At 36.3% G+C, this 23267-nt stretch overlaps 1 protein-coding gene across 3 annotated transcripts in view; it reads right to left on the reverse strand.

The window, feature by feature from the left end:
* Window positions 1-1271: 1271 nt before the first annotated feature.
* LOC126823328 (protein phosphatase 1 regulatory subunit 12A) overlaps window positions 1272-23267 on the reverse strand; it is a 34366-nt gene continuing 12370 nt past the window's right edge. The window contains exons 2-16 of one of the 3 annotated variants that reach the window (XM_050552101.2): window positions 22312-22683; window positions 21817-21945; window positions 20159-20313; window positions 19092-19310; window positions 18642-18717; window positions 17849-17992; window positions 17176-17366; window positions 16746-16934; window positions 16099-16177; window positions 15504-15730; window positions 14525-14927; window positions 12740-13028; window positions 11753-11960; window positions 10817-10836; window positions 7303-7443 (exon numbers count right to left, since the gene is read on the reverse strand). In XM_050552101.2, coding sequence (XP_050408058.1) covers window positions 7431-7443; window positions 10817-10836; window positions 11753-11960; window positions 12740-13028; window positions 14525-14927; window positions 15504-15730; window positions 16099-16177; window positions 16746-16934; window positions 17176-17366; window positions 17849-17992; window positions 18642-18717; window positions 19092-19310; window positions 20159-20313; window positions 21817-21945; window positions 22312-22683 — 2714 coding nt within the window. In that variant the 3' untranslated portion in view covers window positions 7303-7430. Of the gene's footprint in view, window positions 7444-10816; window positions 10837-10933; window positions 10954-11752; window positions 11961-12739; window positions 13029-14524; window positions 14928-15503; window positions 15731-16098; window positions 16178-16745; window positions 16935-17175; window positions 17367-17848; window positions 17993-18641; window positions 18718-19091; window positions 19311-20158; window positions 20314-21816; window positions 21946-22311; window positions 22684-23267 lie in introns of all 3 variants that reach the window. The other 2 variants (XM_050552100.2, XM_056101625.1) reach the window with 2 other exon arrangements.

The raw sequence follows: 23267 nt of genomic DNA on the forward strand, positions 1-23267 counted from the left end.
TTTGGACATGGCTGCCAATCTGATTAAAATACAGATCTATATTTCGTTTCGTTTTTTTTTTATACTTTCGATGGCCTACACTACATGAAGATCTGACCGGTTGTAGTAGTGATATGATAGGTCGCGTCAGAGGTCATACAAGCGCCTTTTGACCCTATGACATCACACATTTGATTAACCAATCGGCATTGATGTTACTAGTGGATTACCCACAGTTCTGTGCAAAAGCTCGCCATAACAGACCGTTTCATTGGCTAATCTCTCACACTATCCAGAATGCAGATTATAAAACAACTCTTCCAGATCCTAGTGTAGTAAAGACAAGTAAAACGAAATTTTGAACTATAAAAACGAAACGAAATAGGATCTGTGTTTTAATCAGATTGATATGGCTGCCATTCAGGACAGAGATCTATTCTTGAAGTGGGTCTCTGTGTGTAGAATGGTTGTTTATTTTCAAGCGATAATATGAAATGAATGGGGGTTTAATGTTCTACTGTTCTGCTTCCAACTGGCCTAACAAAGACGGGCATAGGCCTACACCATACTGTGTGCTATGAGGGGAATTTTGCCCGGGCAACATACTATGGCCTTTTCTTATATTAAATTCCAACTGCCAAGGGATCTTTTACATGCACGCCAATGTATTAATAGGACCTTGTTGTTTTTATACCATCCCAACGACTAGACAGCTGTCCTTGTCAGGCCCTCCTTCCTGCACCACGCGACCTCCAGGCTAGGGAGCCAGCGTCTTACCCACTTAGCCACTGTGGTTCCCCGTAATCAGCAGGAAAATCGTTAAATAACATGCAACTAAGCATATTTAAATAGTTTTATTTCATAAATTTCTGTACTAATTTGACTACGAGTGACTAAATAGAAACAGACCATAGAATTGTACATACATATATATATATATATAACTACATTAACAATATAATACATGTATATTCATTAATAAAATGGACGGATTATATATATATATATATAAAACAGAGACAATATTGGCATAGAAAAGAAAACCTTTAGTTTTTCATTACAAGATTCAAGAATATGGCAAGTGAAACCCAGGGCTGTTGTTTCTCTTCTATTAGCCGGTCTTGACACGCCATAAATTATTAATTTCAAAGAATTCAATCTTAAAACACCTCCATTAAATTCAATTTATAGTTTTATGTGTAAAAAAAACTTTTAAAACTTGATAAATAAATTAACATAATGATAAAATTTGACATACTATTTTTTTTTTTTTAAAAATGTCCCAGACAGACAAAAATGTCTGACAAATCGGAAATAAACATAGGCGTACAGGCTGGATGACAGTCAGATTGCCCAACAGTTAGGGAGGCAGCTGCCCATTTCGCCCCCCACCCCCTGGCTTGTACGCCTATGGACCATTATTTTTGGGGTTTCAAAGGGTAAAATTTACCTGTGTAAAGTATACAATATTTGATGAATTTTGTAATTAATAAAATCTACCTGAGATACAAGAGAATAGTGATTATAACAATAATTAATAATAAAATATAATGTGTATATCACAGTTGAAAGAGAAATCACAGATTACAGCATATATAATAACAATATAATAGACATTATATAGTATATACATAGTTATATCTATCTAAAGGTACAATTTCTTATATAAAATAACAAATTACTTTATTTTCAAAGTGTCATACAAACTAGAGTTGGGCAATAATGAAAACAAAATATCATGATAATAATTTATCAAATATCACAATAAACATTATTATCATGATAATTTATACATGTGTCTTATCTTAAGAAGTTAAGTTTGGAATACTTGGGCCGAAAATCACTAGATGTCAAATTATTGTTGCTAATGCTATTTTTACTGATGAATTTGAAACAAAATATGTTGAAAATTACAGTCAAATTGCTTCACTCTGAACCAATATATTAGCGACTCCAGTTTAGGCTAGCCTCGATCGTCATTACTACCGTTGGTACGATAATAAACAAAGTCTTGATTATCCATTTTAACGTTAAATGAAATCCACTAAATATCACAGGTTAACGATGGCAATGAGAGTCTATTATGTTCTTGATAAGTTAATTAATGTCTAATAATTTAGATAACATTTAAGAACTAAAGAAAGACCTGCAATGGGCAGATTTAGCTCTTGCATAATCCATGTTTAACTTTTTTTGTCTGATGTAACTAAACAGAAATGAATGTCTCTTGAAGGATTAGGTAAAACATTAATTTCTTTCATGCATTAAATTTTCTTTTGTTATAAAAAGAAATTGTACCTTTGATAAACATGACCTGTGACAGCAAAATAAACCAGAAAACCTATTTCATTGTTTTACGATATGAAAACAAATGTCAAAAGAGATTTCACAACAATAAAAAACTGTGATTAATCTGCTCTATTTATAGAATCTAAACTTTTACCTTTTATCTGTATATTTTAACATCCTTTTAATGACATTTAGAGAGAGAGAGAGAGAAATGGAGTTTAACTCCACTTGACACAAACTAGGTCATTTCGGGACTAACATATGGTTTAATTTTTTATTTCGAAAATTCACTTGCGCATAGGGGTCTTTACCAGTGGGAGGAACCCGGAGAAAACCAACGAGGTTGTACAGGCGACCCTACTACTTGTCACGTACAACCGGGGATTCGAAACCACGCCAGTCGACTCAATGACAGGCCTTATGATACAGCGCGCACGTGCTAACCATTCGACCATCCAACCCCTTATGACATTTAGAAGTATAACACATATTGATGAACTTACTACTTATTAGTTTATTACATGCCATGTGTCAATACCCTTACACACATCTCTAGGGATTTTACATAGGCTAAGCCTGTTCCCCAATCCCATTCAAAAAGATAGAGAAATGGGGTTTAACATTCAATCGACACAAACTAGGTCATTTCGAGACTAACATATGGTTCGATTTTATTTCAATAATTCGCTTGCACGTAGGGGTCTTTAGCAGTGGGAGAAAACCAGAGGACCCGGAGAAAACCCACGAGGTTGGATACTAATCAAAGACTTCAATATTTTTTGTTCATATCGTAAAACAATGAGAGATGACTACTTAGTGATTTTATTGTCACATGTCGCATATTATTTAATTAAAACTTGACAGATAGGTAAATAAATAAAATATACAAAATGTTACAAGAAAAGCGTTGATATGTTTAAACATGACAAAAACCATTTTGGCAAAGGGATACAAAAACTGACACAATATATATATAATACATAAAGTATAATATATCCCACATAAAAACATCTAAACAAAACATGAATAAAGTATAATATATCCCACATATCTAAACAAAACATGAATAAATGCTAAAACCAGAATGTAAACAACATCGTTCAATAAAATGATATTGTCTATTGGACGGAATTAAACAGTTAAACAAAGGAATTATATAACCATAACTGGACAGATTTACAGGTAAACAAAGGAATTATATAACCATAACTGGTCGGAATTAAAAACAAGTAAACAAAGGAATTATATAATCACAACTGGACGGAATTACAGGTAAACATACAGGTAAAACAATAGGAATATTCTGATAATAACTGCAATCTCATTAAAATTCAGATCGTTTTGCTTTTTTATACTTTCGATGGCCTACATTACATGAAGATTTGGCCAGTTGTAGGAGAAGGTCGTGTCAGGGGTCATAGAAGTACCTTTTGACCCTATGACATCAGTCATTTGATTTGATTAACCAAATACCGTTTCATTGGTTAATCCCTCACATCAATCAGAACACGGGTTATATAACAACTCTTCCAGATCCTAGTGTAGTAAAGACAAGTAAAACAAAATTTTGAACTATATTTGCTTCAAAACGTTGAGAGAACCCTCAATGCAACGCAACGCAACGTCGCTTTAATTAAAATAGTAATTGTGTTCCATATTATGTTTTTGTATTATTATAAAAAAACGAAATGAAATATGATCTGGGTTTTAATCAGATTGTAATAACTGGCGATGACAAGCAAATATATAACATAGATAAATGAATATTAGGGAAAGGGGATATGACTATTAATATATGAGAGAGAGAGAGAGAGAGGGGGAGGGGATTAACGTCCACTCCACTTAACACAAACTGTGATTTGGGGATAACATATGGTTCAATTTTATTTCTAATTCGCTCGCACATAGGGGTCTTAAGCTATGGGAGGAAACCGGAGAAAACCCATGTTCAACCACTAGACACCCCACCCCACCGTTTATTAATAGCATGGTCCTTGTGAGAAAAATAGTGTCCTGGGGCAAGACCTTTTTTGACCCCCCCCCCCCCCCCCACTTCCTTTCTAACACTAATCATATCTAGATGATTCACTAGCAGATTGCGATAAAGCGAAAACTTTTGTACATACTTATATAAGCTTCAAAGGAACAATAAAAAAATTCATGCCTAATTGCCCATTTAAATTTTGAACTTTGATATTCCTGGGACGCATAGACTCTTATGGCCTGGACTTTAATAAAAGATGAAAGGAATGGAGTTAAATGCCCTATTTTTCTGCATCAGCAGGGCTAATGAAAACGATATCCAGTACAAAGCTCAATATATCAGATATTAATACAATATTGTCTGACATTTTGTCATATAAACTAAATTCATAATCGAATTTGTAATTCAAATAATATGGTTAAACTTTAATTTAAAATATCTGTATGTAAGCCTGATGATATAAAAACAAATGTTCTATCCATAATATCTGTGTAAATACAAATAGTCATATCCCATTTCCATATAAACTATCAAATAACATTTAATAACTCAACTGGTATTATACACAGAACGCAATTCTATGGAATACAATTTCTGTTTACTACAGGGCTTCTCAGTCATTATCAATTCTATGGAATACAATTACTGCTTATTACTGTTTACTACAGGGCTTCTCTAGTCATTATCAATTCTATGGAATACAATTACTGTTTACTACAGGGCTTCTCAGTCATTATCAATTCTATGGAATACAATTACTGCTTATTACTGTTTACTACAGGGCTTCTCTAGTCATTATCAATTCTATGGAATACAATTACTGCTTAATACTGTTTACTACTGGGCTTCTCAGTCATTATCAATTCTATGGAATACAATTACTGCTTATTACTGTTTACTACAAGGCTTCTTTCGTCTTTATCCATCTTCAATAGAAGGCTTGATCTCATTTTAACTCTGTACATCTTATCAAGGCCTTTACATAATACTCTGCATATATCGTCACTAATTCGATTGGCTACCGTCCCAGCTGGGGACCTCTCAGATTCCACGATAGAAAATATCATCGTGAATACGAAGTCCCGCACGCTTTCCAGCTAAAATGTCTACCTGTGATAATCGAGTTCCAAAGTTTCGTTCAATATCAAGGTTTCCGTGGAGGTCGCCATGTTTGATTTGAGTGTGTTTGTGTCACCACCTCTCATTAGACAAAGCTACCGTTCCTATAAGTTCTAGAATTTCAGACTAATGTAACAACAGTTAGATATAGTAAAACTTGTGGTGGTTGCTTCAGGAACAGGGTCTGTTTACTGGTTGATAAAGACTAGAGAGGCCAAGTAGAAACATCGCTCAGTAAGTAAAGCCTTACAAAATTAATATTCTGGTTCTCGAAAATCTTTCCAACCAATCTGATGCAGTAGGGAGGTTTATGTATTTTTATTTTGTCCAAGGATCACTAGTGGGCACAACATTTATCTCATCATGTTGTTTATAGGAATGTATGATTATCCAGTATCATTTATCTCATCATGTTGTTTATAGGAATGTATGATTATCCAGTATCATTTATCTCATCATGTTGTTTATAGGAATGTAGGATTATCCAGTATCATTTTTGTCAGCAACAATCATATATTCCATAGAATCATGTAAATTCATGTTCTGTGTACTGATCCATGAATATCATGTTTTATTATTATTAAAATATCCCTCACTAATAAACTAAACATATTCCATAGAATAATATCCTGTGTACTGATCTGTGTGAATATCACGACATGTATACTATGTATATATTACCTACATAGACACAAACAGGGCGTGGTTCTGAACTGTATCAATATCACAGCTAATATATACACTATCTATATATGTGACCCACTCCCACAAAACCAGGCGCTTCTCGCACAATGAAGAGCACAAAAAAGCATAAACTGTATGCCTTCTTGTTGCTGTGAATGAGCCGAACTCAACTCCAGATGATACGACAAATTTAAAAAGAATTGCATTTTTGGAAAGCTTAGGCTATGAACTATTCAAATATGCTGCCAGCTCTATTTTCATAAAAATGACCAAGAGCCTGGTTTTGTGGGATATTACCTACATAGATTAAAATAAACAGGGCGTGGTTCAGGTATATTAAAGCTATTCAATATCAAATATATACCTCTATTCAATATCTAAATCAAATATATATATACCCCTATTCATAAAATATACCTTTTTATACACATACACACATACCCCCTAAACAATAGTTATATGATAAAATACATACATCCACAATATCTCATAATTGTAATTGAACATGTACTAAGTGTGTGAATGTTTAAAAAACATAATTAATATCTCTAATTGTAACTGATATAGGATGCGATCAAATTACATAAAACAAACCCACTGACAGTGACAGAAATCTGTCAGATTCAACTAAAATGATTATTTCCAGGCACTGTAATCCGAGTATCTTTTAATCTTGTGTATTTAGCACTAATTTCTTTCACATTCATTTAATATCAAATCTTTGTTTAAAAATTCTTAAAAATCATTTAAAATCACTGAAAAATTTGTACTTGTGTCGAGTTTGAAGCTCAGTGATTAATTTTGATAATGAGTGTCCAATTTACAAGTATTTAACCTCCCGACCACTGTTAAAAAATTAATCATTATACATCAATAATTAACTGAACACAAGTACAAGATTATTTTTTGGTGATTTTAAAGTTGCAATTTCATATTTTTACATTCTATTTTTCAAATTTATTAAAATAAAGCCTGAAAATAGATGGTATCTATAAACAGTCCTACCTTGTTAAACCTTGACAACCTATTGAGCAAAAGACATAGAAATAATTATGTTTTGACTTTCTTAGAAAATATGAAATTGTAACTTTAAATGATTTTTACAAATTTTTAAACAAAGATTTGATATAGAATGAATAAAGAAATTAGTGCTAAATACACAAGATTAAATGATACCCTGGTTACAGTGAGTCCCGTTCATGAAATATAAATAATAAATACCAATACACGTAAATGTTGACCTAAGCATTAGTAGATCTACTGGTCGGTGGACGTGGTCGTCTAGGTGTAGCAGATTTACCACTAGGTCGTTGTACTGAAGCACTGTTGCGTGTACGAGGTAATGGAGGTTTAGCACTGGTGGGAGGCATTCTTACTATTCTGCCGTCCTGAAAATCAAAATATATAGTTTATTACACATCTTGTTATTAAACAATTGCTATTTTACCATCCCAAAAATTACATATTATACATCTTGTAAATAAAATGAAATGGGTTTAACGTCCTACTTCTCTAGCTAATGAAATGAAATGAAATGGGGTTTAACGTCCTATTGTTCTGCTCCAAACCTGGGCTAATGAAGACTGGCATACGCCATACAGTGTTCTATGAGGGAAATTTTGCCCGGGCAGCGGCACTAACGCCTACTTTTATATCGAATTCCAACTGCCAGGGGATCTTTTACGTGCATTCAAATATATACACGGGACCTCGGTTTTTGTCTCATCCAAAGGACTAGACAGCTGTCCTTGTCAGGCCCTCCATCCTGCATCACTGACAAGGGGAAACAACGCCGGAAAATCTGGATGAACTTTTGTCAGCCAAAGCAGGGATCGAACACCCGACCTCCAGGCTAGCGAGCCAGCGTCTTACCCACTGAGCCATGTGATCCCCCTCTAGCTAATGAAGACGAAACATATCTTGTTTCATTGATTGCCATTTTACTGTCTGGAAAATCACAATATATAGCATATATATATATAAAAATATTGCCAAAACTGCGACAAATAAACGCTTTACTATAAGCTTACATAAAATGGGTGGAAAAATCTCTTGAACGGTGCACTTGGGTATGGATCTTAGCTATACTGTCCGGGCGAAAAAGAAGCAGTCCTTTCAAAAAATACTCAAGCAACATACTATACAAGACCGTGTGAAAAAATCAGAGTTTTTAATCCAGGACACGTTTCGGACGAGGGCTCTTTCTGATTGCTACTCTACCGTCCTGAAAATCACTCTTGACCTTGTGTATTAAAAGAGTTAAATCTGCCTATGGCAGGTCTTTATGCTGGCTTTAAAAGTTATATAAACTATTATTTAGACATTTATTCACATGACAATCTCATAATCAACTCTCTAGACCATCAGAAGGCTGAGATTTAACTGACAAAATCTGTGACGGGTGTCTTATATTCAATATTACCCAATAGCGAATGATCATTATGTTGGACCCAGTCAACACGCTACTTAAAATTATAAAACTGTCTGTAAGACCTGAAATCGCCTAGAACCCAAAAAGGCAAATCACACACATTGTTGACTATATCGACCAATATAGGGTCGCATTTTATGATGACATGAATGAATGACATGGGATAAACGTCCTACTTTTCTGCACTGATTAGGCTAATGAAGATAGGCATACACCACGTAATGTGCTATGAGGGAAATTTGCATTTGAATTTGAATTCCAACTGTGAAGGGTTCTTTCACATGCACTTCATTGTGTACATGGGACATTGTGTATATGGTTTTATCTGAACGACTAGACAGCTGTCCTTACCAGGCCCTCCGTCCTGCACTACACCGGAATCGAACCCCAGACTCCCTAATCAGCGAGTCAGCACCTTATTGACAGAGCCAAGGCAGCTCCTGGCAATGAGTAACAGACATCAAATATATTGGGCTCAACCTCGACAAACTCCAAATGGTTGGCATAAAATATATCGATCGTGCTTAATGTCCACAAAGTCTAAATGTCTGACATCAAAAATATTGTACTCAATGTCCACAAACTCTAAACGTCTGACATCAAAAATATCGTGCTCAACGTCCATAGACTCGACCTAAACATCTGACATCAAATATATTGGGCTCACCGACACAAACTCTAAACGTCTCACATCAAAAATATGGTGCTTAATGTCATCAAACATCAAAAATATCGTGCTCAACGTCTACAAACTCTAATTGTCTCACAGCAAAAATATCGTGCTTAATGTCATCAAACATCAAAAATACTGTGCTCAATGTCTACAAACTCTCAACGTCTGACATCAAAAAAGATGTGCTCAACGTCCACAAACCCTAAATGTCTGACATAAAAAATATTGTGCTTAATGTCCACAAACTCTAAACATTTGACATCAAAAATATTGTGCTTGATGTCCACAAACTCTAAACATTTGACATCAAATATATCGTGCTTTACGTCCACAGACTTGATTTAAACATCTGACATTAAACATATTGTGTTCAATGCCCACATAAAACTAAAAGAAAGATGGTGAGAAATATTTTGCATCCTAAGAATATGTTTAAGAAAGATCGTTTACTAATAGAGCAGCAGGCAAGATATCGAATATATATATAAACCATCCAACTAAATACATCCATGTGATTAACTGCATGCCATCTACAGGAAGCCATTGGCCTGTTTTAATATCCCGTGAATAAAATATTGTTTTAAATGTCACCAGAAAAGCATCATAAATTTTTTAAATAATGCAAGTAATTATGTCAACATATTCTTTCCATAAGTATAACACAATCCCAAATGTCAATATTACCTGCAACAGGTAAATTTCAACGTTAGTAATTTCCGCCGTTTTCCGTGAGTAGTCGTAACTTTCCGTTAATAAACAATCCGTGACGTCATTTTAGTCCTTCTGCTTATAGAAATATAGACTAGAATTAGTAGAATATGAGCAGAAGGACTAAAGTGATGTCACAGATTGTTTATTGGTGAAAAGTTACGACTATTCACAGAGAATGGCGGAAATTACTAACATTGAAATTTACCCATTTCATATTATAGATATTCGGGTTCGTGTTATATTTATGATTACATGTACTTGCATTATTTAAAAAAAAAAAATTGAAGCTTTTCTGGTGACCTTTAATTAACTGCATGCAAGATTTCAGTGTTTGAGCAGACGGACATAAAAAAAACCAGAACCCATTCTCCGCCAAAATTAGAAATGTTCTCATTAGGGTTCAAACATTTGTTATTTATGAGTGTGTTTATAAATAAAATGGGTTTTTTAAAACATCTTACTTGTCTGTACAATGGCAGACACATGACATGTGGTGTGCAACGACAAAGGCATATTTTACGCACACAGTGGCACCATGACCTAATCTTTTTTTTGTTTTCCAACTGTCAAGGGATCTTTAATGTGCTGTCAGTTGGCATGCATATAAAAGAACCCTTGACAGTTGAAAAAAAAAGAGTAGGTCATGGCGCCACAGTTAAACAGTAGGCCATCCATAGCGCTGGATTTTGCATGAAATTTTGAAAATTTCTTTTAGATGTATACCAAGTAGGTCGATAATCAAATCGTCATCTCGCACATCGATGCACTTGTTCTAGAAACTAGAGCACCACTTCAAGACTGTGAGTAGTCTTGAGCATTCAGCCCCATAAACTTACAGTGATAACATAAATCATGTGGGTAGCCTTGAACGATCAGCCTCAGATACATACAATGACAACTTATGAAAATGGTGGCATGCTAATAATTTGAAGTCGTGCAAACTTACATGAAATAAGCAAATAATAACTGAAAATCAGAATAACAAACTTAAAGAAAATGAAAGATGATGCACCATGGTCTAAATATATAATTTTATTTCTGTGCTGTCTACTAGTATTCTTACCCACTGGATTCAGTTGACGACTATATCAAATATTATTTACAAATAAATAATTATATATTATTGGAGAAAAGACCAGGGGAGGGGGGCAATAAATATCTAAAAATAAAATATCTGTTATTTATTTTTACGAAAATGATCCACCTATTTCTATATTTTAACAATAGATATTAGAATCAATCATTTCGGGACTAACATATGGTACAATTTTATTTCAACAATTTGCTTGTGCATAGGAGTCTTTAGTAGTGAGAGGAAACGCGAGGACCCCGCGAAAACTCCTGAAGATAGGCAGACTAACCTACTCTGTGGCACTATACAAGCTTGGAGAGAGAGAGAGGGAGAAATGGGGTTTAATGTCCACTCGACACAAACTATGTCAATTCGGGACTAACATGGTTCAATTTTATTTCAATAATTTGCTTTAGCAGTGGGAAGAAACCGGAGGACCCAGAGAAAACCCACAAGGTTGGACAGGAGACCCTACTCCTTGTCACGTTCAACCAGGGCAGTTGACTCAATGACAGACTGTATGATACAGCGCACATGTGCTAACCATTCGACCATCCAACCCCTACTACAAGCTTGGGAATGAAACAATCCAACTTAAATCAATGAAAGACATTATGATCTAAATCGCATATTCATTATGTGATGAACATCATCTTAATATAAAATTTTACCCTATTTTATTTTAGTCAACTTCGCAGATTCCAAGCTTTTTTTTCCCCTTTCCCCAAGATCTATAAATTGGTCTTGGCATGGTTTTTGGGGGCCTAAGAAGACTTTTATAAAAACAAAAGAATAATAACTAAATTGTACCTGTGGAATGGAGTGTGAGAGTGGTCTCCCCTGCCCAGTGTTTCTGAAGCCTTGAGGTGGAGGAATGAGTGGTCCTATTGATTCGTTTTCTCCCATGTCTCCATTATCAGGTGAATGATCTTCGCTATCCATGGCTTGGAATGTATTACTATGATTTGGTAAATCTCCATTTGTGACTTTCTCCTCCGGTATGTTTTCATCAGTGTACCTGAAATTAAAATATTGTTTCCAAATGATATGAAATATTTTAGAATTATTCAAAAATGTTTTTTATCAAAGGATATGAAATATTTTAGAATTATTACAAATTTTCACTTTGACCCATGGTGCAACCAGTCGTTCAGATGGGATGAAAAACCGAGGTCCCGTGTTTACATTGGCATGCACATAAAAGATCCTTTTTTGATCCCTTGACAGTTGGAATTCAGTATAAGAGTAGGCTGAAGTGCCGCTGCCTGGGCAAAAATTCCCTCATAGCACACAGTATAGCGCTTTGGCCATCTTCACTATCCCAGTTGTTGCAGAACAGTAGGACGTTAAACCCCCTTTTCATTTCATTTTGTAATGCAGGGATCGAACTTGCCACCTCCAGGCTAGCGAGCCAGCATCTTACACATTTAGCCACAAGTGTTTTATTTCTCGATCACTGTTCAAAAATAAACAATGCAACTGATTATTAAATGCTTGTAAATTGGTCACTCATTATTATGAGAGAGAGAGAGAGAGAGAGAGAGAGAGAGAGAGAGAGAGAAATGGGGTTTAATGTCCACACAATGCAAACTGTGTCATTTTGGGACTAACATATGGTTCAATTTTATTTCAATAATTCGCTTAGCAGTGGGAAGAAACCGGAGACAACCCACGAGGTTGGACAGGCAACCATACTCGTTGTCACATACACAGACCTTATGATGAGAGCGCATGTGCTAACCATTTGGCCATCCCCCCTTTTAAATTGGTCCCTCATTATTATCACATTACCCTTACCTTGATTGGTTTTGTGAAGGCGTTCCTTTAGAATATCTGGGTGGGGGAGGAACAGCAGAAGATACGCGATTCTGCTGTGGTGGATGGAGTGGTGCTGCGAAGCCTCTCGGTGGTGGAATATCAAGTGGATTTTGAGGAGATGTCGTTTCCGCGTCCTTCTCTTTATCTTTCCGTTTCTTTCTGCTTTTCTTTTTTAATATCTTATCAAAGCTGTCCGTCGTGGGTAATTTTGGTGCATTTGATAATGGTGTGAGCATCGGTGGTGGAATTCTTCTTCCTTCAAGAACACCTGTTAATAAATAAAACTTAGATATTTAAAAAATCTATTAATGTCTGCTCTTTACAACGGCAACATCTTTGATCCAGCAGCTACAAAGATCTACCGGCCTCAGTCACTCTTTTTAACTCAAGAACTCGAAAATACACTTATGTTGTCATGTACACTAAATCACTGCTCCCATGAACTCTGACCTACACACATCTTCCTTAGTCTGGATGGCGAGAACCCGGTTATAAAAAACACACCTTGGAAATACTTTTTGAAAGGCCAGTGCCCTTGCAGCAGCCCCTTATTGATAAAGTAAAAATACCACAACCAACCAGGAGGAAATGAAATGAAATGAAATGAAATGGGGTTTAACGTCCTACTGTTCTGCTCCTATACTGGGCTAATGAAGACGGGCATATGCCATACAGTGTGCTATGAGGGAAATTTTGCCCGGACAGCGGCACTATCACCTACTCTTATATCGAATTCCAACTGCCAAGGGATCTTTTACGTGCATTCCAATGTATACACTGGACCTTGGTTTTCCGTATCATCCGAAGGACTAGACAGCTGTCCTTGTCAAGCCCTCCGTTCTGCATCACTGACAAGGGGAAACCACGTCGGAAAATCCAGATGAAACCAACCAGGAGGTCAACTGAGCCACCATGGCATAGTGCTGGGTATTGCCACTGTAGTCACGATACGATACATTTTGGGATTCAGGTGCTATGATACGATTCGTATCACAATTCATAACCAGGTCAATATTTCCGACGAAAAAAACAGGAAAAATGAATAATTGATATATATATAGTCCTGCCGATGTAAAAAAATAAAAAGTTTTATATCATGATATTGATGTGGATCAAAACAATTTAAGAGTGTTTGAATACCTATGGATAATGTGTGACATGAATAATTAAAGATACAATATGGGAGATTTGATAACGAGTTGGCAGTTCTCACTATAATAGTTAAAAACTATATAATGCTGAAAATTGAATTCAAATTGATCCACTATGAACCGAAAACTAAGCGAATGAAATTTCTGCCTAGCCTCGGTCATCATTACTAAAGTCAGTACGATAAACAGCATAGTCTCGATTATGCATTTAATCGTTTAATCGAGAAGGAAAGTTATGCAGTAAATCGGCTCACAATCCACTTAAGATCGCAGGCTAGCGATGCCATCTAGAGTTGATTATGGTCTGGATAAGTTAATTAATGTCTAATTAATAATTTAGATAACATTTCAGGCCTAGAGAAAGACCTGCAATAGACAGATTTAGCTCTTGCATAATGTATGTTTAAGAGTGACAGGTTAGCTACTGAAGCGGCAAAAAAACATACAAAAAGAATCGTGATACATCGATTCAGTATCTTGGGATTCAAATGAAGGAAAAAGAAAACACAAACCAGGCGATTTTTGAGCAGACATAGGTCTGTTAGCTACGTCTGCTTGAAAGGCCAGCGACCTTACAGCAGCCCCTTGTTGATAAAGTAATACAAATACTAACCAGGAGGTTTTTGAGCAGACGTAGGTCTGTTAGCTGCATCTGCTGGAGGTGATGGTTGATTAGATTTAACTTGATCTATGGCTGCCGCTAATGGAGGACTCGTCACCTGTTCTCGATACGTAGATCCACCGGAGTTAGGACGAGCAGCAGGCGGTAGCTGCATGTCTTTCGATGACGTGGGTCGTTGATTCTGTTGTTCGGTGGGGATCGTTCGTGGGAGGGGTTGAGGTTGGCGTAACATATGAGCACGTTGAGGAGTGGAATTTGGAGGAGAAGGAACTGGTCCTGTTCGACCTGATCTATAGACAGCTGATGGAGGAGGTTTTGGCACAGGGTGATTAATATCTATAACATGTTCTTCTTCCGTCAGTTGAATCTGTTCTTGAGAGTTGGAACTTAGATCCTTAAAAAAACAAAATACATAGAGATTAGTTAAACAGAAATGAAGGGGTTGAAACTGATTAATGATATCAAGGTTACAGTGTATATGCCATGAAATGTTCTACCCTGACTGGGCTAATGAAGACTGGCATATGCCATGAAATGTTCTTTGAGTTAAATTTTGTAGTGACAGCTGCGCTACTACCATCTCTTATACTGAATTCCAACTGCCAAGGGATCTTTTATCAACACCCGAGAGACACAAAACACAACACAAAATTTGTCATTTCAGGACTAACATGTTTTTTTTTCAATAATTTGATTGTGAGGTAGGACAGGGGATCTTACTCTTTTCACGTACAAGTAGGGAATCGAAACACCGCCAGTTCGCACAATGATAGACCTTATGATCAAATGTGCATACGTTCACCATTTAACGTCCATGACACAAACTAGGTCATTTCGGGACTAACACATGTTTCAATTTTATTTCAATAATTCGCTTGCGCGTATGGGAGGAAACCACAGAGGACCCGGGGGAAACTGACAAGGTTGGACAATCAAACCCCGCTCCTTAAAAGAAAACAAAATGTAATACCTGTGAACACTGAGGACTGTATCCACCATTTGATGGATTTCGTTTTCTTTGAGGCGGATGGGGTTGACGCTGAGGAGAACGTTCATGTGGTCCACGTCTAGATGGTGGTGGACGGACATCTTTGAAAGTTTGTTGTATCTCATCATTATCCTCTATATCAGACACATCCATTCCTCCTCCACTAACGCCATCTTCGTCCTCTTCAACGAACTCGATAGGTCCACCATCTTGAAAAAAAAAATTCACACACATTTTACCTTTCTAACAGCTTAATTGATTATTTAATTAAGAAAACAAAATCAAAATTCTAACTTAGATAATGTCCAGGCGTGATTACTATCAGAGAGAGAGAGAGAGAGATTTGACACAAAACACCTCCACATGCGCGGAGGGTGGAAACCTGAGGACCCAGGGAAAACCCATGAGGTTGGACAGCCGACCCTACTCTTTGTCATGTACAAGCAGGGAATTAAAACCATGCCTCTTGACTCATTGACAGAATTCATGCTTTCACACAAACGCTTTAAACCACTAGACCCCACCCCCACCTCCACCGACTCCACCCCCTATTTTGATGGAAGTTAAATCAACTAACCTTGTTCATCAGTGACCATTGCTATCTCATCTCTACCTTCAAAAGCACCAACAGCAACATGTGGTGTTGTCACACTCACCTAAAACGATATCACATAAACTATCAAAACTTGCTAACAAGTTGAATCAATCGATAAAAAATATAAAAAAAGAAACGAAATACACTCTAACCCGGTATCATTTAATCTTGTGCATCAGGAAATTAAATACTTGTAAATTATTAAAATTAATCAGTCAGCTTTAAACTGAACACAAGTACAAGTTATATTATCTTTGGTGATTTTAAATGATTTTTACGAATTTTTAAACAAAGGCTTGATATTAAACGAATGTGAAAGAAATTAGTGATAGATACACAAGATTAAATGATACCCAGGTTACAGTGATAACACCTCTTCCAGATCCTAGTGTAGTAAAGACAAGTAAACCGAAATTTTGAACTATAAAAAACGAATATCCACAGTTCTGTGCACCTCAGCCAAAAACGTGCCATAACAGACCGTTTCATTGGCTAATCCCTCACATCAACCAGAATGGGAGTTATATAACAACTTTTCCAGATCCTAGTGTAGTAAACCGAAATTTTGAACTATAAAGAAACGAAACGAAATAGGATCTGTGTATTAATCCGATTGACGTTATACGTACCTCTATTCTCCGCTTCTGATGATTATTAGCACTAACTACAGCTCTTCCACTCGACCAATCAAACGGTGATTCTTTCTCGGGAGACGTCATGCTGTTTGATCGTCTGTTTAAAGTTCTAGAAGTACGAGGTCGTTTGGGAGGATGGGGAGGGGTTATCGGAGTAGTAGGCTTTGATCTGTTTGTAGAATTCTGTAATAAAAATAGATAAAAAATAGATCTTAAGTTATTCTTATTTCTAGCTATAAAGAGAGAGAAATGGGATTTAATGTCCACTCAGGAGAACGCTAGATCGGAGATGGCCCTGCACATATGACGTCATGTGGATTTATTGGGAATATCCGACATTTTGAAACACTATCTATTATCAACCATGTTGTTTTTTTATTGTCGTACAAATTTGACATATTTACCAATAAATACATTGTCTTACCCCATCATTAAAATCATCGTAGTTGAAATTTCCGTTAAACATTCCATGTCCGTTAGGTAAGGGACTTGTTGGGTTACTTTTAATTCTCTGACGTTGATGTGACATAAATATTAATTGACAGTAATGTAACTGACGATTACGAGCGTAATCCCAGGCTGTAGCTTCGTGTTTATCTGTCACAGTAATATCAGCTGGAGAAAATAAATATAATTGTGTGAATTAAACATACATTATACAAGAGCTAAATCTGCCTATTGCAGGTCTTTCTTTAGGCCTTAAATGTTACATAAACTATTAATTAGACATTTATTTACAAATCAAATTTGTAGACCCTCGGATGGCTTGGATACAGCTTAGATTTAAACAAGTCGTCAATTTAAAATTAAATCAATAAATGACTGACGAAGCTAACGTTTACCGTTAGTCACTGTCGATGAAAGGCCTGCTAATCGAGAGTACTGTAGCCACTGAGAATGTTACTTGATAATCAAGAATATATGGGTGGAGTTATTGCCTGTCAATCAAACGATCAGCAATTCTTGGAGATACATGTAGTGCAGAGACAGAGACAGTTGATGCCTTGATGGACGGATGGACTGATCGACAGACATGTCAACATTAATATACGACCATATTTTCAATGTGGGTGTTTAAGAAGACTCAATCTAATTACCTCCATTTTCTAGTAAATAATTGACAACATCACCATGACCACCAAGAGCTGCTAAATGTAGAGCACTTCTACCTCCATTATCAACATCTTGTAGGCATTCTGTACCAGATATCTCTAATATAACTTGACATGATGGTAGAGAGCCTAAAATCATATAAATATATATATAAACCTTTCTTTACAAATTAATCATCCGAGTTGTTTTTGAAGGTACAAGGATAGACAATCTCCGCATCATCAACACAGTGTATCATCAACACAGCCATGGTGTATGGGGCATCATCAACACAGCCATGGTGTATGGGGCATCATCAACACAGCCATGGTGTATGGGGCATCATCAACACAGCCATGGTGTATGGGGCAACATCAACACAGCCATGGTGTATGGGGCATCATCAACACAGCCATGGTGTATGGGGCATCATCAACACAGCCATGGTGTATGGGGCATCATCAACACAGCCATGGTGTATGGGGCATCATCAACTCAGCCATGGTGTATGAGGCTACAGCCATGGTGTAAGAGGCTACAGGTTTCAACATCTCTGTGTTATTGTTATTGGACATGTTTTGGAAGTTACAGTAATAGACAATTCCTGTGTTATTGGACATACTGCAGTGAACCATATCTGTAAATCATTGGTTACATTTTCAATGTGCAACATAAAGCCATGAATACATTCCTTGTATCAATGCGAATTCCCATCCACTCAGCTATAATCAAGTTATCAGATAGAGCAAGGTAAATACATGTAAGCATAAAATAACAAAAACCAGAGAATTTCCGTACCCATTTCTGCCGCCAATAAAATGACTGTTTTTCCTTCATGATCTTTTATTCTTGCAGAATCAGCGGTTAACAATGTCTGTAAATAAACAAAACAGAACTATTACAAACAACATCCCCATCATCGATTAGAGAGAGAGAGAGAGAGAGAGAGAGAGAGAGAGAGAGAGATGGGGTTTAATGTCCACTCGACACAAACTAGGTCATTTCGAGACTAACATATGGTTCAATTTTATTTCAATAATTTGCTTGCACGTAGGGGTCTTTAGCAGTGGGAGGAAACTGGAGGACCTGGAGAAAATCCCACAAGGTTGGACAAGCGACCCTACTCCTTGCCACATACAACCGGGGAATCGAAATCCCGCCAGTTGACTCAATGACAGACTTCACTGATTAGACTATGACTACACAATGACCTTGTGTGTTCTGTAAGAAGATTGTAATATATCATACCTGAAGACATTCTAACGGTTCCGTCCGTCTGACAGCCCAATGCATCCATGTTCTACCATTTGTATCTCTCTCTATACCGTCTGCTTCGTCTATATGACTATATTCACTTCGACTTAATAACTCGAAATGTTTTATATGATCTAACTGACACGCCCACATATTGGGCGTTAAACCATCTTTATCTCGTAAACTTGTATCAGCATTAAAATCTAACAATATCTGAAATATTGAACATCCATAATAATCTAACAATATATGAAACATCCATTATAATTCTAACAATATCTGAAATATTGAACATTTATTATATCTGAAATATTGAACATTCATTATAATCTAACATCAAACATCCATTATAATCTAACGATATCTGAAACATCCATTATAATTCTAAAAATATCTGAAACATCCATTATAATATAACAATATCTGAAATATTTAAATTAACAATATTTTTTTATTGATTTATAAAAATCAATAACGTCCAGGCTTTCTGTGGAGTTAAAACTTATTGAACACAGAAACATCCCCAATTATCAAATACAGTTTTTGAAAACTCTTAATTCTTCAATTTGTTAGCTTCCAAAATAACGTTTGTTTACAGTTAGTGAGGTTATCGAGAAACAAACAATGAGAAGTGGCATGAGGTGTTCTAGGTAGAGTAAGCATACTATGTGAACTCCCCAAATGGGAGGTGGTATGAGGTGTTCTAAAAAGAGTAAGCATACTATGTGAACTCTCCAAATGGGAGGTGGTATGAGGTGTTCTAGAAAAGAGTAAGTATACTATGTGAACTCCCAAAATGGGTGGTATGAGGTGTTATATAAAGAGTAAGCATACTATGTGACCTCGACAAATGGGAAGTGGTATGGGGTGTTCTAGAAAGAGTAAGCATACTATGTGAAATTCCCAAATGAGAAATGGTATGGGGTGTTCTATTAAGAGTAAACATACTATGTGAAATTCCCAAATGAGAAATGGTATGGGGTGTTCTAGAAAGAGTAAGCATACTGTGTGAAATCTTCAAACGAGATGTCATATCAGGTGTTTTATAAAGGTGTTTTTACCTGTAAACAGTCAGTTTCTGGTGTGGTAACTGCCCAATGTATAGATGATCTTCCGTACGCATCAACTACAGCCACATCACTACCCGCCTCTAGTAACAGCCTCACAGCATGACTGTTACCATCATGACATGCTAAATGTAACGCTGTAGAACCATCTATAAAATACAACAAACATTGGTTGCCTGGCAATCCAACAGATGTACACTAGCAGTCAGCTAAAGCCTAGCTAACAACCCACCGTAGGTGCTACCATGAGCAAAATTTTAGTAAACCTGTGCGTGAGACTTACACGTCAATTACGTGTGTTCGCCACTGTAGAAGATGGCTGGCTTGCCATAGAAATTTTTGGTCTTGCACATACAAAATTTTCACCTAGGTTTTTTGCGGCTAGTCTGTGACCTACCAATCTGATTAAAATACTGATCTATATTTCGTTTCGTTTTTTTATACTTTCGATGGCCTACACTACATGAAGATCTGACCGGTTGTAGCGATAGGTCAGGTCAGAGGTCATATGAGCGGCTTTTGACCCTATGATGTCACACATTTGATTACCCAACAGCATTGATGTTACTAGTGGATTACCCACAGTTCCGTGCAAAACATGCCTAAAGCTCAAAGTAACAGACCGTTTCATTGGCTAATAGTTCACATCATTCAGAACACGATAATGATAAACAATCTTCCAGATCCTAGTGTAGTAAATACAAGTAAAACAAATGTTCAACTATAAAAACAAAAAGAATTAGGATCTGTGTTTTAACCAGATTGGTGACCTACCAACCCCTACAACCTGTGAGACACGTACGGAGGGTTGTAAGCTAGGTTTAAGCTGTGCAAACAGTTATAAGCTGACCCTCATCAAATTTTTAAAAAGATTTGATGAAATGAAATGAGGATAAATTTCCTACTGTTGTGCACTGATTGTGTGCTATGATGAGGGAAATATTGAATGATATCGCGTGGTTTTGTTACTGTCTATTTTAGTATTTCGCTACTTTCATTTCATCATTTAGGAATCATAATTTTAATCGAAACGAAAACCTGTCTTTCATGTATCCCATTATAAAATTACTCTGTAGTTTAACTTGAATTAAACATTGTAATGTATATATATGTCTTAAAAAAAACTTCTGTCACTTCATAAAAGTAAAAATCGTTTCATTTACTTCTTATTTTACTGCCAGGCTCGTGACTCGTGTTTATCCGCATTAACCACGTGACATCAGAAATATACCGTAGCCTTGTGAATCCAGCCCTTATTCTCGAAGAAACGGTAGTAACTACGAAGATGTCCGGATAAATCGCGACTACACCTAGCAGCTGAGAAAAATGGCTTCGTCTGCTAAAAAGATGAAACAAGCTCACAAGATGTAATTTTCTGTTATTTAATTCGGGAAACAGGTTTAAAGAATAACTAGTCATTGAACATTACAAGTCATTCACAATTCAACATTTGTTATCATTGGTTTAAAATGATCCGTTTTGTAATAAAAGGCATTTTAAGATGTTTTATTCATTTATTCATAAAATAACATTTTATCTCGAAAAAAACGGAATATGTGAAACGGAAAATAACGGAATTAAAAATACTTAAAACGGAATTTGCTATTTTCTGAAACGGAAAATCATCACCCCTAAATATTTGTATTACTCACCATGTGCAGTACTATTAGGATCAGCCTGGTTGTTTAGTATATATTGTAATGGTTCGTGTTTAAAGAAATGGACAGCATAAGTTAACGCTGTCCTACCTATTCCATCTCGATCATCTAGACATGATGGATCTACAATAAATATAATATCAAATACAATATAATATCAAATACAATATAATATCAAATACAATATAATATCAAATACAATATAATATCAAATACAAATCTCTTATAATTATATACATCAAATACAATTACAATACAATATCAAAACTAGCTTTATTCTTGTAACGCCCACTTCTACCAAAGTGATATTGCCGACAAGGTTGCAGGGAGATACAGTTAAAACTTTTAAACTCCCTATCTGCGGACTGAAGTTACTCACAGCTACAGATAGTGGGCACAGCTTAGTATCCAAACTACAAACTGACCTTTTATCCAAAGTTAGACCCCCCTCCCCCACCCCCACATTATTATATGATTATATGTTATTACCTCTTCTGATTAATTCTTCTATCGTATCGATATCATCATTAAGAGTGGCTTCAATTATTTCTGGCAAGGATGCTAAATTAATGCTGTCCGCTATCGACATATTCGTCGACATTCTCGCATACGCGTCCATATTCAACCACTTCCATTGAAACTTGTCGGGCGTGTCGACAAATGGCGTCATAGGACTTAGACCTCTTGCGGTCAGTTGGAGTGTATGAGTATTTCTTTCGGAGTTCCTCGACTGCAGCACTCGATAGTACTTCTGCATATGCAGGAGTGCCAGCTTGAGGGAATCCCTTACTTCTGCACATTCTAAGTCTTCAGTTAACTTCAATAAAAACTCATGGATAAAGGCTGCAGCCTTTTGAAAATCTGTAAAAAATATAAATAAAAAGAGTTGTAATCAATGATCAAATTAACCAGAACAGGTCGGTAAAAAAAATGTAATTAAAAGAGCTAAAACTAATTATTGTCAAAAAACACATACTAGTGTAATATGAGTTTACATAAATTGATTTAATTTTAAGAATCCCCGCTCATCTCCCCCGTCGGTATCATTTTCCTGATCCAGTACCCAAGCAGATGTATCAGCCTGTCCAGCCTTAGTTACTTCGTCAAAAGTATCCATGAATTGTTTTACATTTATTTTTCTAAAATTTTTGTTTTGTTATTTTATGGCGGTTCGATCCATGCATTGGCCGAGAAAGTTCATCTGGATTTTCCGACGTGGTTTCCCCTTGTCTGTGGTGCAGAACGGAGGGCCTGACAACGACAGCTGTCTAGTCCTTCAGATGATACGAAAAACCGAAGTCCTGTGTATAATTGGAATGCACGTAAAAGATCCCCCGGCAGTTGGAATTCGATATAAGAGTAGGCGATAGCGCCACTGTCCGGGCAAAATTTCCCTCATAGCACACTGTATGGCGTATGCCCGTCTTCATTAGCCCAGTATAGGA

This window comes from Patella vulgata, chromosome 6, assembly GCF_932274485.2.
Source record: "Patella vulgata chromosome 6, xgPatVulg1.2, whole genome shotgun sequence".
In the NCBI taxonomy this organism is placed as follows: domain Eukaryota; kingdom Metazoa; phylum Mollusca; class Gastropoda; family Patellidae; genus Patella; species Patella vulgata.